Source organism: Nymphalis io, chromosome 24 (assembly GCF_905147045.1).
Source record: "Nymphalis io chromosome 24, ilAglIoxx1.1, whole genome shotgun sequence".
Lineage (NCBI taxonomy): Eukaryota > Metazoa > Arthropoda > Insecta > Lepidoptera > Nymphalidae > Nymphalis > Nymphalis io.
The window spans coordinates 1,263,196-1,277,870 of record NC_065911.1 but is presented as its reverse complement, the minus strand read 5'-3'; the positions used below and the strand labels follow the sequence as shown (position 1 = coordinate 1,277,870).

Below are 14,675 nucleotides of genomic sequence, written 5' to 3'. Positions count from 1 at the left end.
AAATGATTTTCAAATGATATTAATTTTACTCTGGGTAGGTACCACCCACTCATCAGATATTCCACCGCAAAAAAGCAGTACTTATTATTGTTGTGTTCCGGTTTGAAGGGTGAGTGAGCCAGTATAATTACAGGCACAAGGGACATAGCATCTTAGTTCCCAAAGTTGGTGGCGCATTGGCGATGTAAGCGATGGTTAATATATACCGTATGCTCGTCCACCAAGCTATACTATTAAAAAAAAATACAAAATCTATTTACCTTATACTAACAATGTTGTTTAACGAATGGTAAATTAAAATCTCTTTGTATGAAGCCAGATAATATTCGGGACCGACGGTATACTAAGATGTATGTTGCTATGTTCTTGTTAATTTAATATTATTAAAAGTATTTTAATTAAAAAAAAAAAGTCGTCAAGTGAAATTAACTGACTGTAGAAATTTAAGTATGCTATTGGGACGACAGCAAAACTAATTAGTAAGTACACGCAAGATAATTACGCAGGAGACATCCGTTCTAAAAATATATAAAGTTTTTAATTAATTCAAGTTTATTTTATGACATTAATAAGAACTCTCTAGGATTGCCTAGTTTTTTTTTTTCATCATCATCTTAACAAAATCACCTAATGCTGATGAACAAAGACCTCTCCAAGAACCTGACATTGAAGGGATTTGTTATAATCGTTATGCTGTACAGACGGACAGCAGATTGGTGACCACAGTGACATGGCCAAAGTACTCAGAGTGGTGGTATAAGATGGGGCGATGTTGTCATGACCACAAGGCCCTTCAGTTTCGACTTTCAATCATATATGTATATATGTAACATGTATTTAAATTCACATTCGCTTAACATATCCTTAATAACCGTTATTTATTTATTGTAGTTCATTTGTTAATTAATAATAATTTATTGAGCACCACTATAAACCATTACATTTTCTTTTTTAATTCTGCTTAGTCATTATTTGGTGTTCACTATGTGGTCTTACATAATTGAAGGAGCACATATGTTTTAAAAAATTATTCCAATGTAGTGTACTCGTAAGTGTGTATTCTTTGTTGGAGATCCTTAATAAATAAATAAATAAACATGTTATCCTATAAGTAACAATGCCTGTTATCTATAAACATAAAAATAGGCAAAGACAAAACAATTCAGTACCCATTTCTCTTCTGTTTGTTAACCGATTTTCGTTTAGTATCAATTGACGAACGAAACATACAAATTCATATAGCTATGTTTTTTCTTCTGTATGTACGTTGACACGCGACGTCATAAAATGTTACATATGTTACTAATGATACATTTTATTCTTATCTGTAGTCAAATATCATCTTCATATTCAGCCCACATTAATCCACTGCTGGACATAGGCCTCCTCACAGTTAAATATAAATCACTTGATTTGCTATCATTACGTATATTTTTGCCATCACGATAATTTAACGCTTATCCTTACATAACTACGAACGTGAGTTTTTTTTGTTTATTTATTTGTTTTTTTTTTTTTAATATAAAAAAGGCATCGTAAGAATGTGCCAATACGCCAGCAACATCGAGAACCAGGTGTTGAGTGTCTTGTGCCTCTAGTTAATCTGGCTCACTCACCCTTCAAACTGGAAAACAACTATACTAAGTATTGCAATTAAGTGGTACTACCTAATTAGACAGGCTTCCACAAAGTCCTGCCATCGAGAAAAAAAAATTCGACATAAAAACCCAATATTTTTATCAGCCCTACCATGCATCTATTATCAAGTACTCTCTTGTACGTTCCAATTTAGAGTATGCATCAAATATATGGAACCCTTTTTATAACACTCATATCGAAAGACTAGAGCGAATACAACAAAATTTTACCCGTTTTCTTGCATACAAGGATACTAGTTGTCCTTATCGCGCTGACTACAACAATAGGCTAAAACATTTTAAAATGATATCACTTAAAAGTCGCCGTGAAATCAGCGATGTTTTGACCCTACACAAACTGATCCATGGTCAAATAATGTCATCCGAACTACTTCAGCAAATCAATTTAGTTGTTCCCCGCAAAATTCCTAGACACCCAATAAAAAAACCTTTTAGAACTACAGCTTTTAAAACAAATTTAGGTAAACATGCACCCCTCAACAGAATAATTAATTCTTATAATGAATATTCTTCTAACGGCAATATCGACATCTTTGCCCAAAGCAAGCCAACTTTTGTGAAGCTCTGTAAAGATCTCATAGTATAACTTTAAAACCATTTTATTCATAAATTAATTATTTCAACCCTTTTAGATTTTTGTTGTTGTATTTAAATTTTATTTTATGTTTTGTTTAATTATCTATAATTTATTTATCTTTTTTAATTTTTAGTTAAGACATAATTAGGTTAGTATAGTCTTATCTTAAGGTCAATGTTGTTTACACCATTTATAATGATTTATTCACCTAGATTTAATACCCTGTATCTAATGCTAAGTGAATGTGTTAGTGATAAGTCGATGGTGTAACTATTTCCAATAAATAAATAAATAAATAAATAAATAAGTCATACTAAGCCCAACGCAAAAATAAATACCTAAATTGGTTTATAAGTGTAAAAATTATACCCAATATTCATACATATACTTATAGAATATATATACTGGTGGTAGTGCTTTGTGCAAGCTCGTCTGGGTAGGTACCACCCACTCATCAGATATTCTACCGCAAAACAGCAGTACTTGATATTGTTGTGTTTCGGTTTGAAGGGTGAGTGAGTCAGTGTAATTACAGGCACAAGGGACATAAAATCTTAGTTCCCAAGGTTGGTGGCGCATCGGCTTTAAGCGATGGTTGACATTTCTTACAATGCCAATGTCTAAGGGCGTTTGGTGTCCACTTAACATCAGGTGGCCCAAATGCTCGTCCACCTTCCTATTCTATAAAAAAAAGTATATATATATATATATATATATATACATCGCTTATGTATTGACAACTGAAAACCTAACCCTATATTGAAGTCGGTTGAAATGAAGGAACAAAGCGTTTCTCAACTTCAATGACAAATAATTATTCTTTTACCCAAAATATACCTGAAATTCAAGTAAAATGAATGAAACTAGTTAGAAGTATTCAATGGAATTCAAAAGTTAAAATCGTTAAAAAGACATTTTCTGAATGAGAGACACTCTCGCCGCTCGCTGGAGTGCTCTTCAGTTATTTTCAAAGTATTTCATTTTAACGTCCCGCGATTTTCAAATGTGGAAAGAATTGTGAATATTTTTTAATTTTTTTTTTTTAATAATATCACTATATCGTTTTTATTAACGCAAAATGATGTTACATTTTTTGTGGGACATAATTAACGGGAAAAATAATAAAGTGAAACAAACCATGAAGCTCCAATATACACATGTGCCAGAATTCTGGCATAAGCAGGTTCTCCTATATATAGGTATATCCTCGCGATGTTTTCCTTCGCCAACCAAATAGATTATAATAAACACAGCTTAAGCACGTGAACTTGGTGCTTGCTTTTGCTTGGTACTATTTGCACTTAAGATTCACCCGTTCTAGCCATTGGGCCAAATTGGCCGTTTTTTTTATAAAAGGACAACAAATATATTCGAAGTTTATTAATTCTAAAGGTACGTTTGTTTGCGTTTGTGTGTCAGATTTTTTTGGACGATAACGCGGCTTGCGAATGAAAGGATCGCCTCCAGGCACTTTCAATTAATAAAACGCTGTAAATTCAATAAAATTTTAAACAACTGCTTTTAACTTGAAACATTTATAAGATTTATTTTACGCATTTATTTTATTACATATTCATTTATTGATTTTCAATAATTATAAATATTTTCATTAACCATAATTTTGTATATTTCATAATATGGCAAAAAACATGAGCGTTAATAGACCCACTATTGACGCTCATGTTTTTTTAAGTTTATAATTTCACGATTAACAGAGGCTTCGCATGAGTAGATAAAAATAAACAAAAAATATTTGGATTTGCGTAAAATGTTTTCGTTCCTTGTGAGCGTCTACATCGCGCAAGGAGTAGGTAACTACTAAAAATTTGAATTTAATCGTGTGACGAGTTATATATATATAACTAGTATTTTAAATATTTTATTTATTTAGTAATTTAATGACTAACTACGCGGTCATTAAGCATGTAGTTTCACTTTTCTGCTTGATAATATCGAAAGCGATCAATCTTTAAAATGTAGCAATTTATTCCGCCCGCTTCGTGTATTTTTTTCGTATATCAAAATATCTATAATACCTCTAGAAGAAGGTGCTATTGCCTATTAGTAAATTAAATTCAATGATGACCCAGCCGTTAGGGGACGTGGATCTAAGCCGATGGTTCCAAGTTCAAACCAAGTTCGAGCAAGCACTACTGAATTTTCATCTCGTGCTCGGTGAAAGAAAACATCGCGAGGAAGCCTACATGCTGTAGATGGAAATCCACCACGTATATCCACCGACCCGCACTGGAGCAGCGTGGAGTAAGCAAACCAACTCTTCAAAAAGGGGGAGAGGCCTTAGCCCAGCAGTGGGACGTTAATTGGCTGTTACTTTACTTTTGCAATAAATTAATGTATTATTTCCATAAAGATTAATAATGTATGACGATAAATTACGCCTTTAACAAAGATATATTTTCAAATATAATAATGATCATCGTGACGTTTATCTTAGAATTATATTACTTTCTCTCACTGACAAATCTTGGATACATTTTTTTATCCGTTATAGTTTTGGCAACGTTCGTTTGAAAGACGCCCAGATCGACAGATATATCTTCAAATACACAGCTTACCAGCTATATCTCAAGAAATATACAACATAATATACACATACTATATTGCCTTTATCCGCTCTGCAACTTTAAACTATAATAATAATAATAATAATAATATCCTGGAACATTTTTCACACATGGCCATCTGATCACAAATTAAGCTTGTACAGAGCTTGTACCATGGAAACCAGACAACTGATAAACTACATATACTATTTTTATTTTGTAAGTACATACTTATATAGATAATTACACCCAGACTCAGGACAAACAGACATGTTCATGCACACAAATATCTGTCCTGGGTGGGAATCGAACCCACAACCTTCGGCTTGAAAGCATCCAACCACGCCACCTGTCTCGTCGAATTATAATAATTCGTATTCATTTTATGGATTTCTTTTCACAATTCAAATTTCAATTAATTTAAAAAATGTATACATTTTTCAATGTGACACTGTGACACGTCTATTGAGGGTGAGACCGACTCGTATGTCGTGACGGCAAACGTCAGACGCTCTCTTATGACGTCACGCCCCCTGTCCGCCGCCGTTCTATACACGCTTGAGTACGCCTGGTGTGAATATTTTATACTTCGCTGATATATTTTTATTTTTATGATACGTTTTATTTAACTACATATTAATTTAATAGCTTAACCCGTGTCTTCGACAGCGCGTAATTCAGCTTGAGACGAAAATCCTTCAAGATCTGTTGTCCTAGAATAAATAGGCCAACAAAAATTTATGTGAACTTTGAGCAACTTTTGACAGGCTCAAAAGTTTCTTAGAATAATCCTTGTAATAATTCATTTATGTGCATTTGTTATATTGAGCGATTTTTTAGATTACGCCGGACAACAAGATGGAAGGAAAGACAAAATTTCTATTTTGGTAACTCGCAAATAGCCATATTAATTTAATAATTTGGTAATCACAGATAGACGTTTCTGAGTCACCGACATAGCTTGCAAAATTAGCAGGCTGAAGTGGCAGTGGGCTGGTCACGTATGTCTTAGGACCGATGGCCGTTGGAGCAGACGAGTCCTAGAGTGGAGACCGCGAATCGGTAAGCGCAGCGTAGGGCGCCATCCAGCCAAGTGGACCGACGACCTTAAGAAGGTGGCGGGCACCAACTGGATGCGGAAGGCGGAGGACAGGGAGCTTTGGCGCACCTTGGGAGAGGCCTATGTTCAGCAGTGGACAATGATTGGCTGTTGACTGATTGATTGAGATAGACATTTCAATTTTATTTATTTGTATAGATATTTTTTCTTCAACCATAGATTATTTTAATAACAATCAATTACAATACTGCTGCACGTGACGGCAACTGCTTTGTTATATTTTCATTTAAATAATACTTACAATTTTATAAAAATCAAATTATACTTTATGTATTACATATACAATATATTTCAATTGGTATATATATATATAGTAAAACTTACTTTTATGTTATTCTGTTTACTTATCGGGTACATATTTTGTATGCTTATATTGAAACAATTAGGTATCATTATACAGAAAATAAAAATTGCGTTAAAACATTATATATGAAAATAAATGTAAGTAATATGTAATAAAAAATCAGAATAATCAATTAAAATTCTTAATGTATCTTGTTTTATGGTTTTTCTTTCGACTAAAAGGGAGAACTTTCGCGTACAAACGAATTATTCACACTCCCTTTGTCTCCCGGGCATCGTACTAACTTATAGGCACGAAATAACCTTTAAAGTCATATAACATGAGTTATATATGTAGAGTTATCTTCATTAAATTAAACAACTGTATTTTTATTATGAAAAGAATACATAAAAAGTGATCAGTATTAAATCAATTATTTAAAATGATTAAAATAAATATGATCGAATGACAAGACTATCGCAGGATTCGATACCATATATCATTGATAATGTAAATAGATAAGAGATATATACAAATATATCTCCCTACTAAGGAATCTTAAAATGAAGTTCATTGTCAGAATATTGAAAAACTATAATTAAAACTGACCTGCTTGACTATCAATCTCGCAACCCGAGGGCTTGCGAAGGTCACGAAACCGTAGCATTTTGAAACACCAGCTCTATCGTAGATGACCCTCGCGGCTGTGACGGTTGCGAAGCCCGAGAAAAACTTCCACAAGTCTTCATCTGTTGTCGTCAAGGAGAATCCACCGACAAAGATCCTATTGTGAATGACGGTACCGAATTTCGGGGCGTCTGATGGGGGCAGGGTATCGTCTGTTTCCCCCTCGGGAGAATTGAGCAGCGCCTTCAATTTTTCATGGGGATCTGTACTTTTTCTATTGTTCGAGCCGAGCTCCTCGACCATTTGTGCACAGTTTGCGGATTCACTTCGTATGTATCGCTTCACACTTTCCATGATTGAATTTAGTCTATGTTTAATTTAAAACATGTTCCCTTGTTTACTACACTAAAAAAAACTCTAGCGACAACTAAACGGGCACTAATTCACTCGAAACAACAGCGTGTACTGCCTCGTTGTGGCGTATCGATTTTGACGGTAGGATATTGTTATAGATACATAGGTCTTCGTGCGTTGCGCGGTAACTCGCAATATGACTGATATATTTTTTTAATTCATATTAAGACAACGAAGGTAAGAGATAAGGTTGTGTGGTTTGAGATTTTAATGATACGCACTAAAAATAGTGTTTGAGCTATTGTCGACCGCTATTTTTACTGGTCGAGGGAAATAGGTCATCAGATCTCGGTTAGATGGGTTCTTATCTAGGTATGATTTAGCCTTGATTTGTTGATGATAGATGGCGCTTATTTCCAAGGTCATGTTTTTTTAGCTAAATGGTGTAATTTTCGATAGATATCATAACCATTTTTATTGTTTTAGTCAACAAGCTTTAGTTTTAGTCAATACGGACATGAAATATTTTCGTTTCAGCGTTATAAACAACTAACTAGAACGTCATATAACACAAGAAAACTGTCATTCAAATCAACTTTGTAATTAGCATTTACTTTAACTATTTACTATACTGTTTTACCTCAAATAGGATTTATTTTTAATTTACTTTTTTATTCTTTGTCACAGATTTTTTTAACGGAATTATGTCTTTGATAACTTGTCACGTGATATTTACTAGTTATTGTAGCTTTTTTTATTTCTGTGATAATACAAACCAAGATATAAAATTGAATACATAGTTACTTTAATTTATGAATATATTTTGTTTTCATACACGACATAATATTAAAATTTATAATGCAATAACAAAACGCACAATACTTTTGACGTGAGCTTCTGAATGTTGCACGATGTTGAGAATTTTTCCCTCAACTATAATTATTAATATAAATATTTATTATACATTAGAGACTAGGCAACATACACATACCACCTATAATTTATTACTAAACAGTTTTTTTTATTTATTCCTATTAAATTGTTTGATTCATTTAAAACTATTTTTATTGGTTTTTATCAATTGAATTACCTCATTTAGATACTTAAGGTAATTTGTTAATTTACTTAAGTTTAAGGTCATACAAAAAAATGATATGGGTGTAAAGGTACTCACGATTATTGATGGGTATATCATGGAACAGATCATATGCTGACGTCATCTGACGCTCGAATCTTACGCTTGCTCGTCTGAGACTCGAAGTCTTTAAATATAAGCCCCTACTGTGTACTGAGATGATGTTTACACATCAATTATGATAATTAATTATTATTGTATTTTTGTTATCGAAGCAAAACTAATAAATAACTGGCAACTAGAAATCTACATATGTCAGTCTGACGTTGTGCTTTTGCCTGACACTTTAGTTGTCAAATGAATCTAATTGTATTTACAAATGTGTGCTTGTACTTGTAGTATATGAGTGTTCCACAGGTTTTTTTGTGTTTATTGTTGTTTACACATCCTTAATATAAAAGTCTTATACGTCTGATTTATGTAAACAACTTATTTAAAATTAACGTTTAACTTTATAGAATATTAATGCTTACGAAACTGTGGTGCTGTGTCCTTTTAATTTAATACAATCTTCTCAAAAGAAGCGAGGTATGTATATATAGTTCTTATTATAACAAATATAATGGGTTCTTTGGCATTCAAGGAAGTTTGCGTTAGTGTAGTTTCACTTGCGAAATATTGAACGCCTTTATTGGACCGGAACATTTTTTTTTGCTTACCCTCGACTGATTCTTTTTATTACATCTTTTATCTTTATTTCTTTGTACAGCTTATGTGTTGTAAGTTTTATTCAGACTGTATATTTATTTTATTTAATTATGTTATGAACAAGAGGATGTTCTTTTATCTATTTTAAAATAGATTCGAATGTATGTAACTGCCTACAAATTACACAGTAACAGGTTTACGCACTTTATCGCAAATATTGACTTTCTATTTTTACATAAAAATATAAATTTATTATTTTGTATCGGTCATATTGAAAAGAAAATCACAAGGTTAGTATTAATTTAAGAAGTAATAGTTGACATTAATTTTTTTTTTTCATTATTTAAAATGAATTAAAGATCGATTTTTTTTTTATTCAAGTATGCATTTATAACCATTTTTAAAGCTGACATTTTAAAATAAAACTGAAAGCTACCATAGTTCGAAATGTAGATTCTACAGAGTAAAAACCGGTAAGAAACTCAGTATTTACTTTTTCCTATCATTGACATATTGAGATGTTAATTAACTACCATGAAATTATTGCTTATTATATGATATAAATACAAAGTAAGTGACAATTATATTGTAAAGTACTTAACTTGGGCTAAAATGTAATTTATATCAATCTAAAAATGCAATCATAATGTAAGCACACAATTTGCAACATTCTTTCCAATGTGTATTTGGCATGCAAATAAGTAGCAACCTGTGAATGTTCCGCTGCTGGGCTAAGGCCTCCTCTCCTTTTTTGAGAAGATTTTGGAGAAGATTTTGGAGCTTATACCACCACTCTGCTCCAATGCGGGTAGTGTAATACACATGTGGTAGAATTTCAGTGAAATTAGACATGCAGGTTTTGTCACTATGTTCCTTCACTGTAAAGCACGAGATGAATTACAATCACAAATTAAGCACATGAAAATTCAGTGATGCCCGGGCTTGAATCCATGATGGAAAAATAGAAATTAAACAAACCTCTAAAGAATAGTGCTGCGGAAGTCAAGAAAAAGTACCATTATTACAATATATATTTACCAAATGGATAGTAAATCTTTTTTCTAAATTATTAATTCCAAAATGCAAAATGTTAGGGCGCCAGGATGATTATATCCGTTTAAAGTTAATATAATTAAGTAACATCTAATAATTTCTATTTTTTAAATTCTTAACAAGTGCCTAAGGAAAATTTTACAAAATAAGTTTAACAAAACAAAAAATTGTTATATAAATGGATACAAAATTAATGTTATTAATATAAATATTACCAAAGTTTAATTTTCTAATCTAAATACAAAGTTTCAATATGTAAATATTTTTTTAATCCTTTGAATGCCAACTTTTTTTTAAATAAAATATTAAGTTACATTTTATATAAATCACACGCGGTTCCACTACAGCAGCGAAAATAATATGTTGAAATTATATACCAAAGTCCAGTTCTTTAAGTTTGTTAATTAAAATGTCTTTCCAACGAATATCATGATGACATTTTGAAATAAATCTTCCAAAAGTTAGGTTTCTTAAGAATCCAATTCGAATTTTATTCCCACGAGGTGTATTAGGATAATAGCAAATATAAGATTATTTAAACAATCCAATATGGATTTTAATTATCATAAAACAGTACTTTTAAACAATATTATGAGTTTACAAAAAAAAAAATAGTTACAAAACTGCAAAAACTAATTTAGGTCACCATTACGACCCAATGACCGAAATGAAAGTGAAGTCTTAGACAAATGTTAAAGATAATAAATTAAAATTAGTTCGAAAATGCATAACGCATAAAAATTTGCATTATGACGAGACATCAAATTTAGCGGTATTTTTCAAATGTTGTATAAACATAATTATAGTTGCATCTGTCAAAGTAAATTGACACATGACAACTAATGTTTTAGGTTAGAAATTTAATAAATTTGTCGTATTTATTTTAAAATAATGCATCTATGTAACGTACACCAAAATTACGTTACAAAGTCCTGTTTCTTCCTGTTTACGTTTTAATGAAATATATTAAAATAGGTGTCCAGGATATGTAAATAGTAAAACAATTTCGATAAACATAGCCGAGATGGCAATCTAGTTAGAATATGAGAAGTATATTTAAATATTGGTTGATTTTTGTTTATTATTGCTGTGTCCTTATGAAACGTGTGTCATTCAACTGCATTGAGCTCCAAAACTAACATGCATTGACGGTGTCAGAACTGTTACAAAACTATGGGTGAAGGTTACAACACACTATCAGGCTCATTTGCTAGTCAGCCGTCCTAAAATACATTAATAAAGAGTATTCGTATAATACAATAATCACAAATGGGCAAGGAATTAGCTAGATGCTATTTTGCAGTTTTAAGCAGATATACCTGGTATAATGACTATGTATACAGCAATACACATAGACAGTAGACACACACATACAGTATTCGTTTATTGTGGGCTTACTGCATTTTTATCTCCAATAGACATTATGTGGCAATGTGCAATTGAGTAGTCAGTCATGATTTTGATTCATATTGTGTAATGCTAAAGATTATTATTTAATTATTTATAAATGATTCATAGTAATCAATTACTGGTGGTAAGTACTGGTGGTAGGGCTTTGTGCAAGCTCGTCTGGGTAGGTACCACCCACTCATCAGATATTCTACCGCAAAACAGCAATACTTGATATTGTTGTGTTCCGGTTTGAAGGGTGAGTGAGCCAGTGTAATTACAGGCACAAGGGACATAAAATCTTAGTTCCCAAGGTTGGTGGCGCATTGGCTATAAGCGATGGTTGACATTTCTTAGAATTCCAATGTCTAAGGGCGTTTGGTGACCACTTACCATCAGGTGGCCCATATGCTCGTCCACCTTCCTATTCTATAAAAAAAAAAAAAATATTATTGGAGTTAATATAACTGCAATACAAAAGCAAAACAGCAATACTTAGTATTTTTGCGTTCTGGTTTGAAGGATGAATGAGCAGTGTAACTATCGGCACAAGGGACATAACATCTTCGTTCCCAAGGTTGGTGGCGCATTGGCGATGTAAGGAAATGTTAATACTTCTTACATCGTCTATGTATGGGCGGTGGTGATCACTTAACTTCAGGTGGCCCATTTGTCTGTCTACCTACGTATAACATAAAAAAAATCAAGTGTCCGAATTTTCAGTTAAATAATTGAGTCTTCATAAAGTAATAACGAGATCTGGCCCAGGTACGTTTAATAAAAATTCGTATGGAATATCTAATTTAACTTCTGTGATTATGAATTGAAAAGAAATTACCGTCAAAAGGTTTATCAATCCTATTCGACGTACTGGTTGGAAAATCACCAAATTTACTGTCCCGTCAGCAAAAGCAATGGTGACACACCATCAAGTTTTGTGCAAAAACAAATTAAAGATATATATTATAACTAAACGGTGTATTAAAGAAACACAGCATATTAATTAAAAGATTTTCCGGCGACTTTTCCGAACCGATATGACATAGAAACCTTCAACAAAAGAGCGTACTTATTCCTTAAAAATCCGGCAACGCACCTGCAAGCCCTCGGGTTTTGCAGGTATCCATGGGCGGTGGTAGTCACTTTCCATCATTTGAGCCTCCTGCTCGATTGCCTTCTCTTACATAAAAAACTTCAATAAAGCTGTGACAGCATTCAAATATTACAATAAATTAATTTATCTATTAAATTATTGGATAAGTATAGTTGAATCTTTAAATCGCACCTAATCTCTAAAGTATGTCTTCACATGTGGTATATTAATTATTATTATGAAAGTTAAAAAGTCAATAAAATATTATTCTTCAAGTAGACTCTTACCAAGCACTTTTGTAAATAGAACTACTTGTTTACTGGTGGTAGGGCTTTGTGCAAGCTGGTCTGGGTAGGTATCACCCACTCATCAGATATTCTACCGCAAAACAGCAGTACTTGTTATTGTTGTGTTCCGGTTTGAAAGATGAGTGAGCCAGTGTAATTACAGGCACAAGGGATATAACATCTTAGTCCCCAAGGTTGGTGGCGCATTGGCTATGTAAGCGATGGTTGACATTTCTTACAGTTCCGTTGTCTAAGGGCGTTTGGTGACCACTTACCATCAGGTGGCCCATATGCTCGTCCGCCTTCCTATTCTATATAAAAAAAAGAATAACAATTGTACAAAATACAATGGAGACGAAAGTTAGCAAATCGCATGGAATAGGCATATATGGAAATATAGCGTTTGTTTATCTTTACTCATGTAATTGAAATGTAATACTTATAATGTAGTATTTATTATTTTCTTACGATTAGTGTATAAGTTGAGCAAATGTGTATGTGCTTTAATAGCTTTTTTTGTTTTTTTTTTTTTTAATTGTGTATGGGAATATTATTAGCCGAGATGGCCCTGTGGTAAGAACGCGTGAATCTTAACCGATGATCGTAGGTTCAAACCCGGGCAAGCACCACTGAATTTTCATGTGCTTAATTTGTGATTATAATTCATCTCGTGCTTTACGGTGAAGGAAAACATCGTGAGGAAACCTGCATGTGTCTAATTTCACTGAAGTTCTGCCACATGTCAATTCTACCAACCCGCATACGTATGTTTCCTTCGATGTTTTCCTTCATCGTCAAGCACGAGATGAATTTTATACATAAATTAAGCACATTAAATGTCAGTGGTGCTTGTCCGGGTTGGAACCCACGATCATCGGTTAAGATTGACGCGTTCTAACCACTAGGTCATCTTTGCAGTTCACATTAAATATATTTTAAATTGTTACCTTGTATACATACGCAATTAATGCTGCTTATATACTACAAATTGAAACCACAGGCAAGGAGATATTTACTAAATATAATGTCCTTATCAAATTACTCAGAATATTTGCGGCTCTGTAGGGACAAGAAAATGACAGTGATTTTGCTTAATTTTGATTGTTCTTTCTGTAGATTAGCCAATTTTCTAGATCGGTTCGGAATATGTCATGTTGTATGGAATAATATACCTTATTTGACGAGCCGGTTTGCGTGGTTGGTAGATACTTGCCTTTCATGCCGAAGGTTGTGGGTTCGATTCCCACCCAGGACAGATATTTGTGTGCATGAACATGTCTGTTTGTCCTGAGTCTGTGTGTAATTATCTATATAAGTATGTATTTACAAAATAAAAATAGTATATGTAGTATAACAGTTGTCTGGTTTTCATAGTAAAAGCTCAATTTGGGATCAGATGGCTGTTGGCTCTGTACAAGCTCAATTTGGGATCAGATGGCCGTGTGTGAAAAATGTCCCAGGATATTATTATTATTATTGAACTTTTATTTTTATTTATTATTACTATGAACTTGAAATGTAAATGTGATGGGATTCAAGGATCGTAACGATGCATTCGTTGCTACTATTCATGCTATCTGTTTACGAGAAGTTTTCCCTGAGGTTATCACGAGTCATTGTAACCTCGGTCTCTGTTCCTTTAGACGGTTCTAGTTTGATTGTTCGTTTTTGTCTTACATATGAATATAAATGCAATAAATATATATTGCATTATAATATAGTACCAGTATATGTAGATGATCAAGCGAAGAGTTCGTATTCATTGATTTCCGTATTATTCATGTAAATTTATTTTAAATATATTTGGCTATTTATCATCAGAAAAAGAGTGACTACCGCGTTTCTTGCCGGTCATCTTCGGTTGAATCTACATACCGAACCAGGGTA

General features: G+C 32.8%; 2 protein-coding genes across 3 annotated transcripts in view; one reads left to right on the top strand and one right to left on the bottom strand.

Annotated features, from left to right (window-relative positions):
- Positions 1-7,489, bottom strand: part of LOC126777993 (protein boule) — a 43,339-nt gene extending 35,850 nt beyond the window's left edge. Inside the window, exon 1 of the mRNA XM_050501365.1 lies at positions 6,812-7,489. Within this exon, the coding sequence (XP_050357322.1) occupies positions 6,812-7,183 (372 nt within the window). The 5' untranslated portion in view covers positions 7,184-7,489. The remainder of the gene's footprint in view (positions 1-6,811) is intronic.
- A 1,143-nt stretch (positions 7,490-8,632) lies between these two features.
- The window catches only part of LOC126777970 (dual serine/threonine and tyrosine protein kinase-like), a 52,021-nt gene continuing 45,978 nt past the window's right edge, over positions 8,633-14,675 (top strand). For both annotated transcript variants that reach the window (XM_050501327.1, XM_050501325.1), the window contains exon 1: positions 8,633-8,846. The gene's annotated coding sequence lies outside the window, so the exon portion shown is untranslated. The remainder of the gene's footprint in view (positions 8,847-14,675) is intronic.